The 23,715-nt window shown below is 41.9% G+C and overlaps 1 protein-coding gene across 2 annotated transcripts in view; it reads right to left on the reverse strand.

Moving 5' to 3' along the window:
- The window catches only part of KCNH1 (potassium voltage-gated channel subfamily H member 1), a 384,330-nt gene that overhangs the window by 330,939 nt on the left and 29,676 nt on the right, over positions 1–23,715 (reverse strand). For both annotated transcript variants that reach the window (XM_082701856.1, XM_082701857.1), the window contains exons 3-4: positions 20,394–20,500; positions 2,146–2,274 (exon numbers count right to left, since the gene is read on the reverse strand). In XM_082701856.1, coding sequence (XP_082557982.1) covers positions 2,146–2,274; positions 20,394–20,500 — 236 coding nt within the window. The remainder of the gene's footprint in view (positions 1–2,145; positions 2,275–20,393; positions 20,501–23,715) is intronic.

Here is a 23,715-nt window from a genome sequence, read left to right on the forward strand (position 1 = left end):
TGCACTGAAAACCCAGCTAGAATCTGCCAGAAGCTCCCAATGGGAGAGCACATCCAAGAAGAAACAACAAGTCAGAAGAACAATCCAGCGACATGGGAGAGTATCTTCCTAGACTCGATCCTTGCAGCCAGAGCTGCAGTTTATAGAGTTACAATGAACAAGGCCTGGGCAGCTCTCAAGCTCTTCCACCATAAACTGACGAATATAAAATTTGACCTTATCCTAAGTAGAGTGCTCCACTCAAAGGAGGCCAGGGGCACAGTGACATAACAGGAGGGAGGGTCCAAATATATCTGTCGTGGCACTGGAAATGGACAGACTTATAAAGTCATGTCTTGGAGAAGGCTTTAAGCGATCACTAGCAGCATTCCTACAGGGAGTACTGAAGCATACGTGCGTGTGTGCTTGTGAGCATGAGTGTGTGCGTGCGTGTGTGTGCACCCAAACACTCATCAGCAAGGAAATGCATCACTGACTCAGGTTAAATGACGTAGAGCACATTTTTTCCTGGACAATAAACCGAGGCGAATCTCACTGCCTCACTTTGATTGATGGCCTCGTTCATTTCCCGAGAGCCGAATGCAGAAGCCTCGGCGGCACATGAGGCGTGCTCTCTGCTGAGGATGGCTTTCCTACTAAACAACATTTGCGTGTCACCCAAAGACGTTCCAGAGGTGGCGAGAGGCAAGCAGCCTGATTCAACCAACCTGCAGACTCTTTACATTTTTAAGACAAAACTTACAAAGACAAATGGCAAAATATCTAATGGCCTTTAATTGTTTATGAGTTTATTCCATTAAAGAAGCAAAGCGCTTTTCTAGAGGGTAGCAGGGTGATACTTAATCACGAGTCGGTCTTTCACCGTGGAATCACGATCATACTGAGAAATCCTCAAGCTAGAATCCAGAAATCGGGGAATCACAAACCCGCAGGAAAAAGAAGAGCCTGCAGGAGGCTGGGGTGCTCTTCAAGAAACTTTACACCTGCTGCCGACTTGAAACCAAGAGGAAGGCTGCAATTGATTTACTGGGTTATCAGTTAAAAGGAAAAATATGATGAAAACTATGATGACAGTTATACACAGTGTTGTGCTCTGAACTTTATAAATGCAGGCCTCCAGAAGTGCTAGAGGACACAGCCCAGGAGAGGAGCCACATCACGCTTTTTATTTCCTCCTATTAGGCACATTTAACAATCACAATGTTGTCACATCCCCATTTGGCTTCTCCCTGGACTCCGCTCAGATCTCTCTGGTGCATCTCGGGAAACCTTAAGGAGCATGGTTCTCAGGGAGCTGGAAAATCAGCCACAGGCCCTAGAAGCACTACAACTAAGGTGAGCTACAGCCTCCAGGTTACCTCATGTGCACGCTGGGGAAGAGGGACAGAAGAGAGAGCTGGGACGCCCCCGAATCCCACACCTCCGGGAATAACATACCACCTTGTGTGTATCTGATTAGCTCAAGCTCTTCAGGAGTACCGTCGTTCTCGAAATTCTAAGCCCTTTCCTTCCTTGGCCCCCAGTGTTATTTAAAGAATACATGCCTGTGATACAGCTGAAGTGAGCACTACCATCTGCAGGTTGATTAAATGACCCATATGCAAATGTCACTCAAGACCCTGGCCTCATTAATAACAAGCTTCCAATGAATTCACCAGCCAAGACTTAACTCAATCAACCACAGAGGCAGAGATATGTTAAAATCTACTTTAACAATCTCGAGATACAAGAAGTCAATCATATTTAACAAAGTTTACATACAAATAAGATGAATGTAGCCATGGACTGCCTCATTTGGGTGACTGGCATCTATCCGGGGGACCCCAGAAAAGAAGCTGCTGCTACCAGAGGTGCCCAGCTCCCTTCTTCTGTCTAATCATTACTGGAAAGGGTTAATCTAAAAAGGTATAAAACTGATTCAAATGCTTTCCTAAACAAAGCTTTTTTCCCCTCTCTTCTTCCCCCTTAATATATTCCAGAAAGATACGATGCTTTACCCGATACAAATTAAAGTTTAAATCTTGATCTTTGGACAGAGATTGCCTTGGCAACCTCAAATTCTCTGGAAGGGGGGTCACACCACAGGATTTAAAAAAAAAAAAAAAAACAGTGCATAAATATAAGCGCACAATCAGAATTACACACCTTTACATGAATCATCCTCAATTGGCTGTTTGAAGGCTGTTATGTCACTGAAAGTGCAAAGGAATAAAACCACTTTATCCTGTTCATTTCGAATTGGAGCAATTTTCACAAAGAACCACACAGGCGTCCCTGAAAGAAATATCAAAAGGTTGGTCAGTAATTTGCATTCTCACATGAGGGGCTCTGAAAAAAAAAAAAGACTTGGGAATGAATAGGTACAAATAATTTCTCATTCTTAAATGGTTTCATTTCTTCAGGGGCTGGGATGTCGTACTGTGAATTCCTCTTCTTGCTAGGATAAGACACTTTCAGTGACTATTTGGCAGGGATTTTCTTCTGGTTCCAATATTTTATAAATGTAGGTCTTTTAACCCTTGCAAAAGGATTAGAAAATGGGTTGAAAAATCCCTTCTGATCTTATGGAAAGTCACTAAGGTATAGAAACCTAAATACTTACCTTAGACCATGCCGTAGGTAAGTAAAGAGCAGGGACCAGGACAGGCATTGCCAACCACGGCTGGCAGACCACGGCAAACTCGAATTTCCATTGCTAAAGGGCCCCAGTGTCCAAATCCAGTTTGGGCATCTATCAATTTGACTCACATGCTCAATCAACCACGGACCAAAAGCTATATTTCTAAGTCTCTCGATTCCCAAAATAAAAACCCAAAAGGTCTAAAAAGCAATGAGCAAATGACAACACACTGAAGAAAGAAGAGAACCACCACGATCCTTCTCCCAGCAAACACTCCCTCAAAAAGGGAGGTTCCTGTGTGGCTTCGGGCTGTGTTTACATTAGTGCTTTACAGAACTCAACCACTGTGTTTCCAATTCTGATCCTAATTCCTGAGTGAAAATGGGATAAATGAGCTCTTCCAAAGCACTGCCCTAATCCACACAAGGAGAAGGTGGGCAGGACTCATCTAACTTCTCAGGGAGGGCACCCACTAACTATACAAAGTCAGTGCCTGGCTTCCAAAACAGAATTAGGGAAAACAAATATTTTCTATCTATAGAGGACAGTCTAGGCAGCCACACCAAACAATTCTGTGATGCAAAATTAAATAAGACACAAAGAAACGTAAGTTCTTCCCTATCTAGTTCTCATATCCCCTTAAACAGCATCTGGGATATAAGGACTCAACGATTTGCTGAATTTTGCAGAACTAGGATAATACTTTATATGCTACTTTATAACCACTTTCAATTTAAAATACATTAATTATTTCTCCATGCTAAGAATTAGAGAAACTTCCTGGGGCACGTGGGTGGCTCAGTTGGTTAAACATCTGTCTTGGACTCAAGTCATGATCCCAGGGTTCTGGGATTTAGCCCCACCTCCCTCCCTTGGGTTTCCTGATCAGCAGAGAGCTGCTTCTCTCTCTCTCTCTCTCTCTCTCTCTGTCACTCCTTCTGTTTGTGCACTCTCTCTCTCTGCCTGTCAAACAAATAAATATTTTACAAAAAGAAGTAGAGAAGCTTCCTATATACCAGGCATTGTGTTCAGCATTTTACATATATTATTTTATTTTAAGATAGTAAGCAAACAACTCACTGAATCTTGGGAGATGGAAATAAATCCCCAAGAGGTATCTCTGGGCCTCTCTGCGGGCAATCACGGCAAACTCTACATCATACAACAACCTGGCCAGACAGACATCTGACTGACATGAGGATTAGCCAATCCAACTTAACAATACCCAGCTTACACATCTGGTATCCCACTTACTCACATGGAAGGATAAATAACCATAAAATATATAGTCAAACAGGCAGCAAATAGATCAGATGGGAATATATTCTCCTTACATCTTCATTATCTATACATTCATCCATAGTTAATTTTATTCCTCTGTTGATTTTCTGTTCCATAATTTTCAGCTGCCAGTTTCTGGGTGCTCTTAGAAGACAAACAGGTTATAATGTCACCCTATGAAAAAAGTGTTTTGAAAGAAAAATTCACTATACCAAAAATCACACATAGCCTTCCAAAATCAGGAAGAATATGGCCTTTGAATCACCTACTGTTTTTGAAAGGTCTATATTACTATTCTTCCCAGTTCCCTGCTCAGAAACTATGGGATTTTAAACCATTTTCAATTAAACAACAGAAAACTCAAAGCGTCACACCAATTGAACTTACACACCCACAGCTCTCCCTTACATCCTATAGCGGTAAGACAAAAAGCAAACAAATCAAAACACCATTTTCTTTCTGCTCTTTCTTTCTGCTCAGATGGTAAACCAGAAAATGCTGCTAATTTATCAAACCAGTAAGGAATGAGAGGCGAGGCCCCCCCCACTCATGAGCTCTAACCCAAGGGCTTCATCTTTTGTTGGATCCCTGGAACCATTAAACCAGCTGCCACCTATGGGCCACCCACTGTACTTATCAGCTGGGCCCCATGCCTGTGAACTTTTCTGGCTGGGACTGTGCCATCTCATCTTCATATTCCATTTATGGCTCCTGGGGTTGATGACATTACCCACACCTCCCAGATCATGAGAGCCCACTCTATTTGTCATGGTGGAAGGCCTTTTTCATTTTACTGCAGTTCAAGCTCATCTTGAACTCCCCCCTCCCCTACTTCTAGAGGTCAATCTATTTAAAACTGTGCACTTCTCTCCACCAAACTGAGCCCAATGCTTCCTCCAGAAATGCTGCCTGATTAAACATGTGCTATTCCGATCATTTCTTTTCAGGCAATAAATATGAATCTTATACCAAAATACATATAGCCAAGATGCCTTAGAGCATGTGTCTAATTGATCCGTTGGGCTTCCTGAGGGAGGGAACCTCCTTCTCCCTGATCTGGTATCTCCTCATGGACAGACAGACTTCAAAGGAACTCCCGAGTCTTTTCTCTAGGTTGGTAATTCAGAGGACATATGTAGCTCAACCACTTCTCTTCATCTGCTTTCTTAGAGATGAATCCCCACCCTGCTCTGCTTCCCCATTCTAAAGATGTTAGGGGAGAACTCAAAATGGTAGGGTGATGACCGATAGGAGAAGCCTGCTACCTGTGTTGGGTGCAGAAGTCTGATTCTAGGACTCACTTTTGGAAACTTTACTTGTCCACAGACATAAACTATGTTCTCTAGGATCAGCTTTGCTGGTCCTAAAGGGGATATTTTAACCTCCATTTGCCTGAGTCCTGAATCTCTCTCAATTGCTTCTGGTAACAGGCAAGGAAGGAAAGGACTATGTGAGAGCTCCCTTTAAACCTTAACAATGGAGGGCTCTTTCCTTAAATAGACTGTAATTCACTCTGGGGCAGGAGATCTGAGGTTTCTCTGTCTCATGACCCTGCACCCTTGTGTAGTACAAGGTTATGCATTGGGTTACATGAGGTTATTATAACAGTCAACTCCAGAAGGTGTCATTTTAGAGTTGGAAAACTCAACACCCTTGGAGGGGCAGGTACTCTAGGGATACCTGCTGAGTTCCAAAGAAATAAATCCTACTTCCAGTGTCTTCAGAGTCACTCAGACCTGCCTCTCTCACAAATTAGCATTCCCTATACAATCTAGGAAATCAAGCATAATTGGCTTAAATATTCATTTCTGAAATTCTTTCAAAGGAGAACATGAATCCCAGCTACTTGGCACAGACCAGTAATCTCAACCTTCTACTCTTTAAAAAAAAAATAGATTTATGTATTTATTTGACAGACAAGATCACAAGCAGGCAAAGAGGCAGGCGGGGGTGGGGAGGGCTGAGAGGCAGGCCCCCCACCAAGCAGACATCCTGATGCAGGGCTCGATCCCAGGACCCTGAGACCATTAACTGAAGCCAAAGGCAGAGGTTCCAACCCACTGAGCCACCCAGGCGCCCCTCAACCTTCTACTCTTAAGAGCAAAGCATTTTTAACTAGTGAAACATTACTCAAAGTCTCAAAATATGAAACAGGTGCTTCCAATGAACATAGAGTTCCCAGTACCTGGAGCCCTCACTCAGCTTCTCTTCCACCCCTCTGGATGCCCCCAAGAACAGTCAGGAGCCTTTTGGCTCCATTCAGATATAGACCTGCCCAGAGGCAGAGGCCAGGACAGATGGCCTCCAGGGATCTCTCTGAGAGCCTGGGTTCTGGACTATAATTAATTTCACCACGATACAAGATACACCACGATACAAGAGAGGCAATCCAAGCACAAATATTCACACATAAGGACACAAAATCAGGAAGATGAGGTTAAAATTCTGCCACTGCACCCAAGTGCCTACAGTGGGCAAATAGAGAAAAGCAAGTATGTGATGTCCTGTTTCTGCAAATAGGACAAAGGGTGAATGATAAAGGAAGATCAATGCACAAATCTGGGGAAAACATAGCAAAGGCTGATGGCAAAGGCGGTTGCTGCTGGGACCGAAGGTCTTTCCTAGCGGAGGGTACCAGTGGAGGGACAGCTACAGGTGAGGCTCTGCCTCCCGCTCACTCTGTGATTCTCATGCTCACAAGCTGCCTCCGGTCATCTAGTATTGAGCCTGACAACTTGACATGGCCATGGGGTTTCTCAACCCTAGCAGTCAGATAACAGAAAAGCAAGGCTCAGGAATATAAAAGATTTATTTGGCCTCCTTTAGGCTTCCTCCTACCCTGGGCCTCCTCCCAAGTACTCTCTGTAACAGAGAGTAAGAGGCAGCGAGGTATCCAGGCCATATTCAACACCAATGGAACTGATGACCATATCACTGATTCATGGGAATGGATATGTACTGGGCCATTCAGATGACAGGTCGAGAAAGGACTGGGGAATGGCTGCCTCTCCTAAGAAACAGACTGGTTGGTCTCAGGTTACCTTCACTGAGACAAATGACAAGTACAGAGAGTCTGAGAGAGCTCCAGGTAGAAGCAGTAGCCACTGGCCAATAGGACATCTGACTGGGAACCTCAAATCCCCGGGTTTAACCCTATCTCTTAGTTTACTGTATGCCTTGGCCATGTCAACTTAACCTCTTAGAACTGGTTTTTTCATTTGCAAAATGGGGATAAGACCTACTTTAGACTCAGTAAAATATATATGTGTCTGATACATTCCTCTGTTCCTTTTATATTCCTCACCTATAAGACTGAAATGTTCGATCTTACCTCACAGGGGTGTTTGGATGACTTAAAAGAGAATGTATTTCAAGGTGTTTAATGAAACTCCAGAGCTGCCTCTACCTGTTCTGAGGAAGAGGGATGGCCTCAGAAATGGGTAAACTAGAAAAATCAATGCCTAAGCCTCAACTTAATTAAAATGTGATTGAAGACCAAAACAAAGTGCGAAAGCTAAATAAATGAAGAGAGGTACATTGTTTGTAGATGAAAAGATTCAATTTTGGAACATGTCAACCTCCCCATTTAATATATAAATTTAATGCAATTTCAATCAGAATCTCAATTGTTCTTTTTTGTTTGTTTTTCTTGGAGTTTGATGAATTGATATTCAACTCAAGTAGAAAAATGAAGGTAGAAGAACAGCCAAGAAAACTTAGAAATTCTTTGAAAGAAAAATACTAAAAAGGACTACCTACCATCACTGACCCTTGAATAAAACGCAATTGAGTTGCACATGTCCATAAAAATGGATTTTTTTTCTTTTTAGAAAGAGAATTTTATTTGGAATGAAAATACAGAGCCTATCACTTCTACTTTCTCTGGGGGACATGAATTTTTTTTTCAATAAATATATTACTGTAAATGTATTTTCTCTTCCTTACAATTTTCTTTGTTAACATTCTCTTTTCTCTAGCTTACTTTAAGAATACGGTATATAGAGGGAGGAGTAAGCTCACAGCTCGGTGTTACCTTGAACCGGTCACAGGCTGGGTGAGCTCACAGCGTGGCCAGAGGTCAGGCTGACGGGAGTAACTGGGCGCTGTTCTCTTTGAGGGCACACTGAGGAGTGCGGCCCTGGGCTCTCGGCTCCTCCGGGCCGGAGACCAGGAGGCCGCCATTTGTATTCCCGTCCTCCAGAACTCTACGGAAAGCGCTCAGGGAACAAAACCTCCTGAAAGCAAACCCGAGCGGATTACTCACCCCGGCACAAGGTAAGGGCGGTGCAATTCCACCTGGGGCAAAGACACTTGAGAATCACTACAACAGGCCCCTCCCCCAGAAGATCAACAAGAAATCCAGCCGAGGCCAAGTTCACCTACCAAGGAGTGCGGTCTCAATACCAAGGAGAGCAGCAAAATTCCAGAGTAGGAGAAAGCCAAGCATGGAACTCATGGCTTTTTCCTGTGATTTTTTTTAGTCTTGCAGTTAATTTAATTTTTTTCTTTTTCATTATTTGTTTTTTTTTCTCGCCTTCGGGTAAAATATTTTTTCTTAACTTTTACCTTTTTCTTTTTTAACATTTTTTAACTAGTTTATCTAACATATATATTTTTTCTTTTATATATTTTTCTTATGTGTTTTCTTTTTTTTAATTCTTTTCTTTTCTTTTTTTTTTTTTCTTTCTTCCTTTTTGAACCTGTTTTTATCCCCTTTCTCCCCCCTCACAATTTGGGATCTCTTCTAATTTGGTTAAAGCATATTTTCCTGGCGTTGTTGCCACCCTTTTAGTATTTAACTTGCTCCTTCATATACTCTTATCTGGACAAAATGACAAGACGGAAAAATTCAACACAAAAAAAAGAACAAGAGGCAGTACCGAAGGATAGGGACCTAATCAATACAGACATTGGTAATATGTCAGATCTAGAGTTCAGAATGACAATACTCAAGGTTCTAGCCGGGCTCGAAAAAGGCATGGAAGATATTAGAGAAACCCTCTCGAGAGATATAAAAGCCCTTTCTGGAGAAATAAAAGAACTAAAATCTAACCAAGTTGAAATAAAAAAAGCTATTAATGAGGTGCAATCAAAAATGGAGGCTCTCACTGCTAGGATAAATGAGGCAGAAGAAAGAATTAGTGATATAGAAGACCAAATGACAGAGAATAAAGAAGCTGAGCAAAAGAGGGACAAACAGCTACTGGACCACAAGGGGAGAATTCGAGAGATAAGTGACACCGTAAGACGAAACAACATTAGAATAATTGGGATTCCAGAAGAAGAAGAAAGAGAGAGGGGAGCAGAAGGTATACTGGAGAGAATTATTGGGGAGAATTTCCCCAATATGGCAAAGGGAACGAGCATCAAAATTCAGGAGGTTCAGAGAACGCCCCTCAAAATCCTAAGAATAGGCCCACACCCCGTCACCTAATAGTAAAATTCACAAGTCTTAGTGACAAAGAGAAAATCCTGAAAGCAGCCCGGGAAAAGAAGTCTGTAACATACAATGGTAAAAATATTAGATTGGCAGCAGACTTATCCACAGAGACCTGGCAGGCCAGAAAGAGCTGGCATGATATTTTCAGAGCACTAAACGAGAAAAACATGCAGCCAAGAATACTATATCCAGCTAGGCTATCATTGAAAATAGAAGGAGAGATTAAAAGCTTCCAAGACAAACAAAAACTGAAAGAATTTGCAAACACCAAACCAGCTCTACAGGAAATCTTGAAAGGGGTCCTCTAAGCAAAGAGAGAGCCTACAAGTGGTAGATCAGAAAGGAACAAAGACCATATACAGTAAAAGTCACCTTACAGGCAATACAATGCCACTAAATTCATATCTCCCAATAGCTACCCTGAATGTTAATGGGCTAAATGCCCCTGTCAAAAGACACAGGGTATCAGAATGGATAAAAAACCAAAACCCATCTATATGTTGCCTCCAAGAAACTCATTTTAAGCCCGAAGACACCTCCAGATTTAAAGTGAGGGGGTGGAAAAGAATTTACCATGCTAATGGACATCAGAAGAAAGCAGGAGTGGCAATCCTTAGATCAGATCAATTAGATTTTAAGCCAAAGACTATAATAAGAGATGAGGAAGGACACTATATCATACTCAAAGGGTCTGTCCAACAAGAAGATCTAACGATTTTAAATATCTATGCTCCCAGCGTGGGAGCAGCTAACTATATAAGCCAATTAATAACAAAATCAAAGAAACATATCAACAATAATACAATAATAGTAGGGGACTTTAACACTCCACTCACTGAAATGGACAGATCATCCAAGCAAAAGACCAGCAAGGAAATAAAGGCCTTAAACGACACACTGGACCAGATGGAAATAACAGATATATTCATAACATTTCATCCCAAAGCAACAGAATACACATTCCTCTCTAGTGCACATGGAACATTCTACAGAATAGTTAACATCCTCGGTCCTAAATCAGGACTCAATCGGTATCAAAAGATTGGGATCATTCCCTGCATATTTTCAGACCACAATGCTCTAAAGCTAGAACTCAACCACAAAAGGAAGTTTGGAAAGAACCCAAATACATGGAGACTAAACAGCATCCTTCTAAAGAATGAAGGGGTCAACCGGGAAATTAAAGAAGAATTGAAAAAAATCATGCTAACAAATGATAATGAAAATACAACGGTTCAAAATCTGTGGGACACAACAAAGGCAGTCCTGAGAGGAAAATATATAGCAGTACAAGCCTTTCTAAAGAAACAAAAAAGGTCTCAGGTACACAAGCTAACCCTACACCTAAAGGAGCTGGAGAAAGAACAAGAAAGAAACCCTAAGCCCAGCAGGAGAAGAGAAATCATAAAGATCAGAGCAGAAATCAACGAAATAGAAACCAAAAAAACAATAGAACAAATCAACGAAACTAGGAGCTGGTTCTTTGAAAGAATTAATAAAATTGATAAACCCCTGGCCCAACTTATCAAAAAGAAAAGAGAAAGGACCCAAATGAATAAAATCATGAATGAAAGAGGAGAGATCACAACTAACACCAAAGAAATACAAACTATTATAAGAACATACTATAAGCAACTCTACGCCAACAAATTGGACAATCTGGAAGAAATGGATGCATTCCTAGAAACATATAAACTACCACAACTGAACCAGGAAGAAATAGAAAGCCTGAACAGACCCATAACCAGTAAGGAGATTGAAACAGTCATTAAAAATCTCCAAACAAACAAAAGCCCAGGGCCAGACGGCTTCCCAGGGGAATTCTACCAAACATTTAAAGAAGAACTAATTCCTATTCTCCTGAAACTGTTCCAAAAAATAGAAATGGAAGGAAAACTTCCAAACTCATTTTATGAGGCCAGCATCACCTTGATACCAAAACCAGACAAGGATCTCATCAAAAAAGAGAGCTATAGACGAATATCCTTGATGAACACAGATGCGAAAATACTCAACAAAATACTAGCCGATAGGATTCAACAGTACATTAAAAGGATTATTCACCACGACCAAGTGGGATTTATTCCAGGCTGCAAGGTTGGTTCAACATCCACAAATCAGTCAATGTGATACAACACATCAATAAAAGAAAAAACAAGAACCATATGATTCTCTCAATAGATGCTGAAAAAGCATTTGACAAAGTACAGCATCCCTTCCTGATCAAAACTCTTCAAAGTGTAGGGATAGAGGGCACATACCTCAATATCATCAAAGCCATCTATGAAAAACCCACTGCAAATATCATTCTCAATGGAGAAAAACTGAAAGCTTTTCCGCTAAGGTCAGGAACACGGCAGGGATGTCCATTATCACCACTGCTATTCAACATAGTACTAGAGGTCCTAGCCTCAGCAATCAGACAACAAAAGGAAATTAAAGGCATCCAAATTGGCAAAGAAGAAGTCAAACTATCACTTTTCAAAGATGATATGATACTAAATGTGGAAAACCCAAAAGACTCCACTCCAAAACTGCTAGAACTTATACAGGAATTCAGTAAAGTGTCAGGATATAAAATCAATGCACAGAAATCAGTTGCATTTCTCTACACCAACAGCAAGACAGAAGAAAGAGAAATTAAGGAGTCAATCCCATTTACAATTGCACCCAAAACCATAAGATACCTAGGAATAAACCTAACCAAAGAGGCACAGAATCTATACTCAGAAAACTATAAAGTACTCATGAAAGAAATTGAAGAAGACAAAAAGAAATGGAAAAATGTTCCATGCTCCTGGATTGGAAGAATAAATATTGTGAAAATGTCTATGCTACCTAAAGCAATCTACACATTTAATGCAATTCCTATCAAAGTACCATCCATCTTCTTCAAAGAAATGGAACAAATAATTCTAAAATTTATATGGAACCAGAAAAGACCTCGAATAGACAAAGGGATATTGAAAAAGAAAGCCAACGTTGGTGGCATCACAATTCTGGACTTCAAGCTCTATTACAAAGCTGTCATCATCAAGACAGCATGGTACTGGCACAAAAACAGACACATAGATCAATGGAACAGAATAGAGAGCCCAGAAATAGACCCTCAACTCTACAGTCAACTAATCTTCGACAAAGCAGGAAAGAATGTCCAATGGAAAAAAGACAGCCTCCTCAATAAATGGTGCTGGGAAAACTGGACAGCCACATGCAGAAAAATGAAATTGGACCATTTCCTTACACCACACACAAAAATAGACTCAAAATGGATGAAGGACCTCAATGTGCGAAAGGAATCCATCAAAATCCTTGAGGAGAACACAGGCAGCAACCTCTTCGACCTCAGCCATAGCAACATCTTCCTAGGAACAATGCCAAAGGCAAGGGAAGCAAGGGCAAAAATGAACTATTGGGATTTCATCAAGATCAAAAGCTTTTGCACAGCAAAGGAAACGGTTAACAAAATCAAAAGACAACTGACAGAATGGGAGAAGATATTTGCAAACGACATATCAGATAAAGGACTAGTGTCCAGAATCTATAAAGAACTTAGCAAACTCAACACCCAAAGAACAAATAATCCAATCAAGAAATGGGCAGAGGACATGAACAGACATTTCTGCAAAGAAGACATCCAGATGGCCAACAGACACATGAAAAATGCTCCATATCACTCGGCATCAGGGAAATGCAAATCAAAACCACAATGAGGTATCACCTCACACCAGTCAGAATGGCTAAAATCAACAAGTCAGGAAATGACAGATGCTGGCGAGGATGCGGAGAAAGGGGAACCCTCCTACACTGTTGGTGGGAATGCAAGCTGGTGCAGCCACTCTGGAAAACAGCATGGAGGTTCCTCAAAATGTTGAAAATAGAACTGCCCTATGACCCAGCAATTGCACTATTGGGTATTTACCCTAAAGATACAAACGTAGAGATCCAAAGGGGCACGTGCACCCGAATGTTTATAGCAGCAATGTCCACAATAGCCAAACTATGGAAAGAACCTAGATGTCCATCGACAGATGAATGGATCAAGAAGATGTGGTATATATACACAATGGAATACTATGCAGCCATCAAAAGAAATGAAATCTTGCCATTTGCGACAACATGGATGGAACTAGAGCGTATCATGCTTAGCGAAATAAGTCAAGCAGAGAAAGACAACTATCATATGATCTCCCTGATATGAGGAAGTGGTGATGCAACATGGGGGTTTAAGTGGGTAGAAGAAGAATAAATGAAACAAGATGGGATTGGGAGGGAGACAAACCATAAGTGACTCTTTTTTTTTTTTTAAAGATTTTATTTATTTATTTGACAGAGAGAAATCACAAGTAGGCATAGAGGCAGGCAGAGAGAGAGAGAGGAGGAAGCAGGCTCCCAGCCGAGCAGAGAGCCGGATGCGGGACTCGATCCCAGGACCCTGAGATCATGACCTGAGCCGAAGGCAGCGGCTTAACCCACTGAGCCACCCAGTGGCTCACAAAACAAACTGAGGGTTGCTGGGGGGAGGGGGTTTGGGAGAAGGGGGTGGGATTATGGACATTGGGGAGGGTATGTGCTTTGGTGAGTGCTGTGAAGTGTGTAAACCTGGTGATTCACAGACCTGTACCCCTGGGGATAAAAATATATGTTTATAAAAAATAAAAAATTAAAAAAAAAAAAGAATACGGTATATAAGGGGGGCCTGGGTGGCTCAGTGGGTTAAGCCTCTGCCTTCGGCTCGGGTCATGATCCCAGGGTCCTGGGATCGAGCCCCGCATCGGCCTCTCTGCTCAGCGGGAAGCCTGCTGTCTCTGCCTGCCTCTCTGCCTACTTGTGATCTCTGTCTGTCAAATAAATAAATAAAATCTTAAAAAAAAAAAAAAAAGAATACGGTATGTAATACATATAAAATTCAAAAATACGTGCTAACTATTTATGATACTGGTAAGGCTTCCAGTCAATGGTAGGCTATGAGTAGTTCAGATGGGTGGAGTCAAAAGTTAAACCCAGACTTTCTCCTGCGGGGGCAAGGGGGGGGATGGACAGACTACTGACATCCTTAACTTTGCCTTGTTCAAAGGTCAACTGTACAGTAACTAAGAACCATTGGCACTGCCCTAAAACAAACAACAGTGAAAACAACAATATCATTTATTAAGTGCTTACAGTGGGGCCCAGTCCTGACACATTATGGCTAACTTCTCACAGCAACTCTGTGGCATGGAATTGTGTCTGCATTATCCCCCATTTAAATATGGGAAACCCCAGTGGAGAGCATTTTAATCAAACTCACATAGCTAATAAGTTACAAAAGGGCTCCTGGAAAAGGAGAGGAGAGAAACAACTTCATGAATGTGGGAGAATCTAGCATCTAAGAAAAGGACAATTTCAAACTGAAAGGGAATAGCTGGATTCTTTAATGCACTGTACTGAGATAATACACTGTACTGAGACAATGTAAATAAGCAATATGGAAAATAAATGAAGTTAAACTGCAATGTCACATAACACGCACACACACACACACACAAAAATCCAACAAATTCCAAATGGTTTAATGTTTTTAAATAGTCTAACAGAACATAAAAGTACCAGAAGGAAAAAGTGAAGAATATTTTCATGAGTTTAGGTAAAGAGAAGAGCTTCTCAAACAGTATATAAAGCTCAGAACCCTAAGGGAAAACAGAGCCATAATTTTTTTACTTTATAAATGGTATTTAGAAAGTCTAATTAAAAATAAAAACGTTCTGGTGTGCCTGGGTGGCTCAGTGGGTTAAGCCTCTGCCTTTGGCTCAGGTCGTGATCTCAGGGTCCTGGGATCCAGCTCAGCATCCTGCTGGGCGCTCTGCTCAGCAGGGAGCCTGCTTTCACCCCTCCCCTCCCCCCCCCATCTCTTTGCCTGCTTGTTATCTCTATCTCTGTCAAAAAAATAAATAAAATCTTAAAAAGAAAAAAGAAAAACATTTTAAATAGAAATGTTTTTCAACATAGAATCACTATCCCTCACATATAAATAGCTCCTAGCACTGAATAAGTAAAATATGTTGGTTTTCCTATCGGACTTGCCAGCACAACTAGATTGTAACCTCCTCAAAGGAGGTTTCTCCTTTCTTATACCTGGATCTCATAGGCCTTTGGTAGGTAATCAATGAGTATCGGGCTGGAAGGTTCTTCTTGCTGGCCTGGACAATGGCAGGAAAAGGCTTTTCCTGTACTCCTTTGTTACAGAAGCTGACCCAGAGGTCCCAAACAGGAGGTGCCCGCCATGCCACAAATGGTGGAGTCAGTCACATGCCTCGGACCGTTAGCCAGAGAGTGTCCTGCTTTCTCTCAAAACTGACACTCATGATATCCTTGTTTGAAAAATGGAAAAAACTAATTGATTAGCACAAGAGTGACCACCTAAATATTTACTGAATGAGTTTGTTAATGATGACTGTCACCCGTGTATGAGTTAAGGAATGATATGAACCACATAGCATTACTAAAATGCCCAGTTGTTGGTTTTTTGTTTTTGTGTTTTTTTTTTTAATTTGTCGGAGAGAGCGAGAACATAAGCAGGCAGAGTGGCAGGCAGAGGCAGAGAGAGAAACAGGCTCCCCGCTGAGCAAGGAGCCCAATGCGGGCCTCGATACCAAGACCCTGGGATCAGGACCTAAGCTGAAGGCAGCAGCTTAACCAACTGAGCCACCCAGGAGTCCCAATGCCCAGGTTTCTTCATCAGACTGGCTAACAGATAGAAAGAAACCTTTCAAATCATTCGTCCTTCCAGATACTTAATAGTACTCCACACACTCATTCCAAAGCACACCAGGTAAGACTTTTGCTAATTACCCTCATCCACCCAAAGGCAGGACAAACATTAATGCTTATCAAGAGTCTTTCTATGAAATTGTCCTTGCAAATACTACCAAATAATGGGAAAGAGGAAAACTTAATTTATTAAGAGTTTATAAAAAAATTGGTAAGAAAATCACTGGAATTAATAGAAGATATGAGCGAAGAATCTGAACAATTCACATAAAAAGGGTAATTTTAAATGGATAGTAAATAGGAAAAAGTACTTCAGTCTCACTAGCATGAAAAACACGCATTAAACAACAAAAAAAGTTCAACTGTAGGCAGTTTGACATTTGAATGTTCTACTGTTTGGTGCTGGTGTAGCACAATGAGTCAGACACTCGAAACCTGTTAATGAATTTGGGAATCGGTTCATTTCTGAAATACTGTTTGGCAAAACGTCTCGGGAACTGAGGTTCCTGTTCTCTGACATGGTAATTCTCAACTTCTAGGAAATAACTTCAGAATCCCAATAAATATCTTTACATGAAGATACTACCTTCAGCTCTGTGTTTAATAAAGTTTAGAGCCTCATAAATATCCAACAGTGGAGGAACTATAAATGAATTCTTTCTAAATTATATTTATGGGGGATTTTAATGAGGGGATATTTTTATGATAAAAGATTAAATACACATATGACTTCAAGTTACATACATATCAAAATCTCAATTATGTAACATGTATAAGTCAAAACCTAAAAGGAAACACCGACAAGTTTATAGCATAGTAAAATTGCTGTGAGTCTTTGAGGTGGGTGGTTGTTTTCCTTCCCATGTTCGTGTATTCTCCATAGTAAAAATGATTCAATTTAGAAGTCAGAAAAAAAAAAATTATTTTAGAGGATGACATGTCACATTTTAATATCTCAACAGGAGTGCCTTTCCTCCATGAGATTCTATACAGCTTCAAAATGCTGAAAGTTTCAGTCTATTGAACTAGATGTTTTGAAAGCAGGAGCAAACTCTGCCTCCTCCCTCCTCCCCTCCTCCCGCCCATGTCTGCTCCGTCTGCTCAGTCTGCTGCAGGTGATTTCCGATGTGTGTCGAAGTCCTAGAAGCCCCGCTTTGGGTCTCTTGAGGCTTCAGTGCATTTCATCCGCCTGAGCTGCTCTTTGCCCTTCCCTCTGCCTAACTCCCACATCTTCAGTTTCTACATGGATTTGCTCTCTGCTGGGAAAACTTGTTTTCCTGACCTTCTACATTAGAGCTCAATGATCCTCTCCAAATGGTGTCACCATCAAAACACTTACGGCTGTGTGCTGTGGAATAGATGCTGCCCCACCGCTGCTACAGGGGCAAAGGCTGGGCTTCTTTTCACAACCACATCCCTAGCGGAAGTCTGTGTCTGACGCAGAGTAGTGGGTCAATAAAAAGCAATTAAAAAACAAAACAAAACAAAAAGCATAGGGACACCTGAGTGGCTCAGTGGGTTAAGAAGTTCCTCCTCAGCACAGAGGTAAGGCTAGGCTATGGTGTATGGAGGATTCAGGAAGCAAACCATAAGTTGGTTTCTAATTGTCTAATTCAGCGAATAGCCTCCACAACCATACACGGTGGCCCTGCCTTCACTCACAGCCTTGGAAGAATAGCCAGGACACTGGAAACCAAGTCCTGGCTCCACGTGACCTTGAATTAGGAATTTAACTTCTTATACAATGGGCATAAATAACATCAGCCATGTCTACTTCATGGGGCTTCAAGAATCAACATTTTAAAATAGAGTGGAGTCCTATTTTCCACAATGTTTACTTTCTCAAGCCAAAGGGTAAGGAAAAAATTGCATATGACCACAATTACTCTGGAAAATTCTTTCCCACCACCCAGAAGTAGAACCCCCATCCCAAGGCTGACATGCTGCCCTAGAGACTAGCATACATCTCTCAATACCCCTCCCACAACCTCAAAGCAGGAAAGAGATGCTGGTTCTTTGTAGAACATTAGTAGAACCAATTGGCTTACATGCATGGGCCAGAACGTCAAGTACAGAACGTCAGCTGTTAAGAATCACCTTCAAGGCAACAAGACACTCATAAATACAAGGTCTCAGCCCCAGAGGCAGCTGCGGGAACAGCAGCTTCTCCTCCCCCATTGCACACTTCCCCTGGGGTACACGCTCCCTAACAGGTACAGCAAATGAAATCACTGACTCAATTTAAATTAAGTTTCCTCTTCTCTCGCTTTGGTGCCAAACACATATAATTTCAGCAAGTTAAATGCATAGTCTAATGAAGCTTAAAAACTCTAAAGCAAAATATAAATGCAAAGCATTATTTTTGTGACACACCTATCCAATTAGTATGCCGTGTCAAGGGGAAATCCAACTGCTCAGTATACAAAGCTCACAGGGTAGAAAACCTAGAACTTACTCCATTAGCTTGGGGCACATGGACAGGGCCCCTCCTCCCCACAAAAAGGCATGTGTGCTCCTGGTAAGAGCTGGTGCTCTGGGTTGTGGTCACCATGGTAGAGGACCAGCACAGAGCCATTCAGTCTTTCCCCCTGTTCCTCTCCTGCCAGGAGGAACTCAACCTGCTGGGTGAAGAAGGGGGATAGAACAAGACTCCATGCTAGTGTGAAAGCCTCAGAACCAACCCTCTTGGCTTAGCTGATGCCTCGAGCCAGTCTCTCAGATCAACATTAGCTCACAGCACCAAGCAAACAGCGCTCTCAGCTGTCTGCTCCAACAGTCCAGACTGAATCTCCAGCTCCTTCCAGAAAAAACGTGTGCCCTTGGGGCGCCTGGGTGGTTCAGTGGGTTAAAGCCTCTGCCTTCAGCTCAAGTCATGATCAAGAGTCCTGGAATCAAGCCCCGCATCAGGCTCTCTGCTCAGTGGGGAGCCTGCTTCCCCCTCTCTTTCTGCCTGCCTCTCTGCCTACGCATGATCTCTGTCTGTCAAATAAATAAATAAAATCTTAAAAAAGAAAAAAAGTGTGCCTTTTGCTTTTCAGAGCCAAATGTATCACTCTGAATATGCCACCAAGAGAAACATGTAATCTCATGGGCTATCTGGGCCACTCTGGAAACATTCTATTGAATCTATGAGCTGCCATTCAATCCTACATATAAAGAACAGAAAGCTTTACAGACAAAATCATTTTCTAAAACCAAAACTCAGCACTATTAGACATCTCTGGAACCTGCTATGGCCATATACCCCACTGTCTCATACTTCCAACACAGCTCATCTCCATTCGATAGGAAACCTCAGGAGGGAAAAGTGAGTTTTATACCTGTGTACGGCTATTGACCAAAATTCATCATTAACATACTCCATGGAAGTAACTGTAGCCAAAACAAATACAAATTCACAATCTACTCTGAATATTAATACCATCTCTGACAGAAAAGTAAGGTCATGAGGAGAAGAAAATTTTATTCAGAAACTATATTTTTTTAATTCCACTATAGTTAACATACAGGATTATATTCATTTCAGGTGTACAACATGGTGGTTCAACAATTCTATACGATACTCAGTACTCATCCAGATACGTGTGCTCTTAATCTCCTTCCCCAACAGGGCATCTACTGGGGTCACCTGCTGTGCTAGGTACTGTGGAGGACGGACTCAAAGATGATCTGGCCAGAGTCACTGTCCCATGTCTTCCTTTCCCCTAAGAAGCCTTAAAGTCTACAAGTGTTTGCAGCTAGCAGCTCACCATAAGTAAACCAATAAGGAAAACATTACCTTGGCAGAAAAAGAGATCGAGGTTTTTTTTTAAGATTTTATTTTTAAGTAATCTCTGCACCCAACATCAGGGTCAATTTTATAACCTCAAGATCAAGAGTCATGTGCTCTATTGACTGAGCCAGCCAGGTGCCCCAAGATCAAGAAGTCTTAATTAGGCGGCACCTAGGTGGCTCACTCAGATAAGAATCTGCCTTTGCTTCGGTCATGATCCCAGGGTGCTGGGATGGAGCCCCATGTCTGGCTCCCTGCTCAGCGGGAAGACTCCTGCTCCCTAACCCTCTGTCCCCTACTTATGGTCTCTCTCAAATAAATAAAATCTTGGGGAAAAAAAAAAAAGAGTTCCATAAAGAAGAGTGTAACTCAGCAAACTACACCATTTATCCCAACATACACAATAGCCTCATGAAACAACATTTAGCTGGTGGGGGAGAAGAAGATGCAAGACAACAGAGGAAGAGCACCTCTTTTACTATGTATGGCAAGCACATAAAGGTATGGTTCGGAATGGTTTGAATACTCACTGTTCTTCTTGTACATCAAAATTTCAAAGGAATTCATCTCATAGTTCTCAAACGTTTGCCGCACCTTTTCAATTGTGTCTTTATCGGTCAGCTCCCCATACATAAAACTGCAAATCAACCAAAAAGCTCAAGTTAGTTTAACAAATATTGAGTATTGTACCAGCACATGTTAAACATCTGTCCTATACCTAGCACTATGCTATGTGGAATGAACACACACACACTTAATGAAAACCTTCACTATCGGGAGACTCTTAATCTCAAAAACCAAACTGAGGGTTGCTAGGGGATGGGGGTGGAGGAGGGATGGGGTGGCTGGGTGATGGGATACTGGGAAAGGTATATGCTTTGGTAAGTGCTGTGAAATGTGTGAGCCTGATGACTCAAAGACCTGTACCCCTGGGGCAAATAGTACATTATATGTTAATAAAAATAATTAAATTTAAAAAAAAATTTTAAGACTTACTGATACACCAGCACTCTGTCACCATCTTCCCCCAAATTAACAGTCAATAAGGGGAGACACACAGAAAAGAGTAGATCAGAAAACAGTGTGACCAATACATTACAGAACAAAAATTTCAGGCACAAAGCCCTGTGTGGTCAGCGAAGGCTTCCCAGAGATAAAGACAAATGAAATCTGAAGAGCCGGTGGAAATTAGACGGGAAGGAGGGAAAAGAACATTCCAGACAAAAGAAAAGTATGTGCAAAGGCAGAGAAGTGAGAGGGAGGTTCATTCTGTCTGAATGCAGTTCAGTTCACTGTAACTGGAATATACACACTGAGGGGAGATTTCACAACAGATAGCACAGGAAGATAAGCACAGACCGAATCATGAAGGAACACATGGCTTTCAAAAGCAATGGGGGGAGAGGGGGAGTGTGGGGGAGACACTGGAAGGTTTTAAGCAAGAGAGTTCCATAATCAGATTTGCATTTTAGAAGTACAACTCTGGGAAATTTCCCAGAAAAGATGGCAGAGTAAATCTGGACCACAGACTTTTTCCTTTTCTAATTCCCAAACAAATACACAAAAGAATAGGAAAAATCACAAAAATTCGTCAACCGAAGATTGCACCAAAGGGGGCAATCTGATGCTCTAAATATTAAGGCAGAGCTAAGGAAAGAAAGAGAAGATTCAGCCACTGTGTGTGGAGCTCTGTTTTCCTATCCACCCTACCCCATCCCCCAAAAAGGCATTAGGTTTAAAAAATTGAAATGATGAAATCCTACAGTTCTTACCAATATTCCTCCCTACTGCTCACATTTGGAGAAAAGTAGACTAAGGGGGGAAATGAGTAGCATGAGAGACAATTTCCAGACAGAACTTCCTACTGACTAATTCTGGTTCTCAGCAGAGGCAGGAAAACTGCCCATTTTCCTAGGCTCCATTGTGAACAAGGTTTGTACCTCTGGGAATAAGATACACCCCCAGTTAGGTGGAGTTAACCACGGCACAGGACACTCACAACATGAGAGAGGAGAAAAGCCATCTCTCCATGGGGCAGGAAAAGCCAGTTGTCAAAAGTTCCCCATGGACCCAGGAAGCATTTCCCCTGACAACCTCAGACCTTCATTTGACCAGAACAAGAAGACACCAACACTCAGCCCCCAAGCCTTGGGTAAAGTGGAAGAAGGGCATGCCTCCCTAAACACTACAGTCCCCATCTTCCAAAACTGCACATACTGAATGCAATCTCTGGTGATGACTTGAATCGCAGAGTCAGAGAATTGCTGAGCCACCAACCACCCCAGAGGCCACCACCAACTCAAGGGCCTTGCTTGGCTTGATACTGGGACAGCCTTGAGCTTACTACAGGCTTGAGATTGCCAGCGCTCTTTTAAAAAAAAAAAAAGGGAAAAAAAAGTACCCTGCTGCTGACTTTATGAATTCTGTGTCACTTTTGTTATTACGGCCCTTCCCAGCCTGCTCAGAGACATTATTATCTATGGTTGCCCTCGTACTTCTCTTGTGGAATGCTCCACTTTCCATCTATAAATCAGAAAAACGGATAACCAAGCTTGTCTCATTATCTTTAAAAAGACGGCTCGATCAAGACTAAACTAGCCCTGCCCGAGAACAAGAGGACCTCTCCTCGGAGGCAAAACCGGAAGCTGCGTGCCCGTCTTACTTAGCCGGTTGCCTTTTTAGCTTCCTCCCACTTTCTCTTTCTGAGCGAATTTGCTAGATAAGTGACCTCCATTTAAGTGACACGATGGTATATATGCTGGCTGTTTCTTTCACAATGTGAAACAAACCCCTGCAGGATGGAGACCCGAAGTAAGTGAGGTGCCATGATCACACCCTGCTCTCATTGGTCTTATGTACTGTTTCCTCAAACTGTAATTTACTGGTAGCTAGAAGTTTCCTTTACCTGGACATTAGATTTCAGATACCTGCAATGCAAAAAATAAGCAAAAGAGGCTCCTGAGCGATTAGGAACAGAGCCAGCACAAAGGCAGGTTTTCTTTATCTTCAGGAAAGGGACATCCTCAGGGAATTAAATGAGTTTCCTACAATTGTGCATAAAACCTAAATTTGCAAGTTATCTACTCTGATCTTCTTCAAGTGTCCGGTTAGAACCAACAAGAAGGAAGAAAGGGAAGGAAAGGTTGCTCAGGTCCCACCAGAAAGTGAGGCTAACCCCCCGATTTGTTTTAATTGTATAGACGCAAACATCGACAGCGATGCAGATACAGAGAGAGACACTAATGAGGATAACAGCACGTCACAAAGGTAAGAGAATTTTATTGTAGGATTTAAAAGTCACAATTTCTATACCTTTGAGGGAAGAAGGGGACTCTTAAATTTCCCATTTCCCAGCCCCAAACACCTAAAATTTAAGAAAATGAAATTTTTGAAGCATTGAATACTTTTCACCAGAACTAGTAACATGGCTGATTGAACACCATCAACATGCAACTTCTGAAAACTGTGAACATGATGCCTGTTTCAGGTTTTTCCACCTTTCAGAGATGACTTTATTTCTTGATCCAGCAGCTCTGGGATCACGGAAACACCAGTGAAGACAGACGACTCCAAAGAAGGAATAAGGAGTGAGAGGAGCCAAAGGCTGTGCTAAACCAAGACCTCGTCAGGGTACCACAGGGGTGTGTCAGGAGGGGCAGGGCACAGGCTCTGCTCAACTCATTCTGCTCTACTCTGCTCCACACCTTGTAGATGCTTTAAGAGCGTTTCTAGCACCCGGGCCCAAGGGTACTGCTTAGTGAGTAACCCTGTCAAATGCCCAGGCGGTGTGAGCCATTAGCACCATTTGCCTCTGCTTTCCAGTGAGTGACCAGAGATGTGACAGCATGAATT

The sequence above is a fragment of the Mustela nivalis genome (genome assembly GCF_964662115.1).
Source record: "Mustela nivalis genome assembly, chromosome: 16".
Taxonomy (NCBI): domain Eukaryota; kingdom Metazoa; phylum Chordata; class Mammalia; order Carnivora; family Mustelidae; genus Mustela; species Mustela nivalis.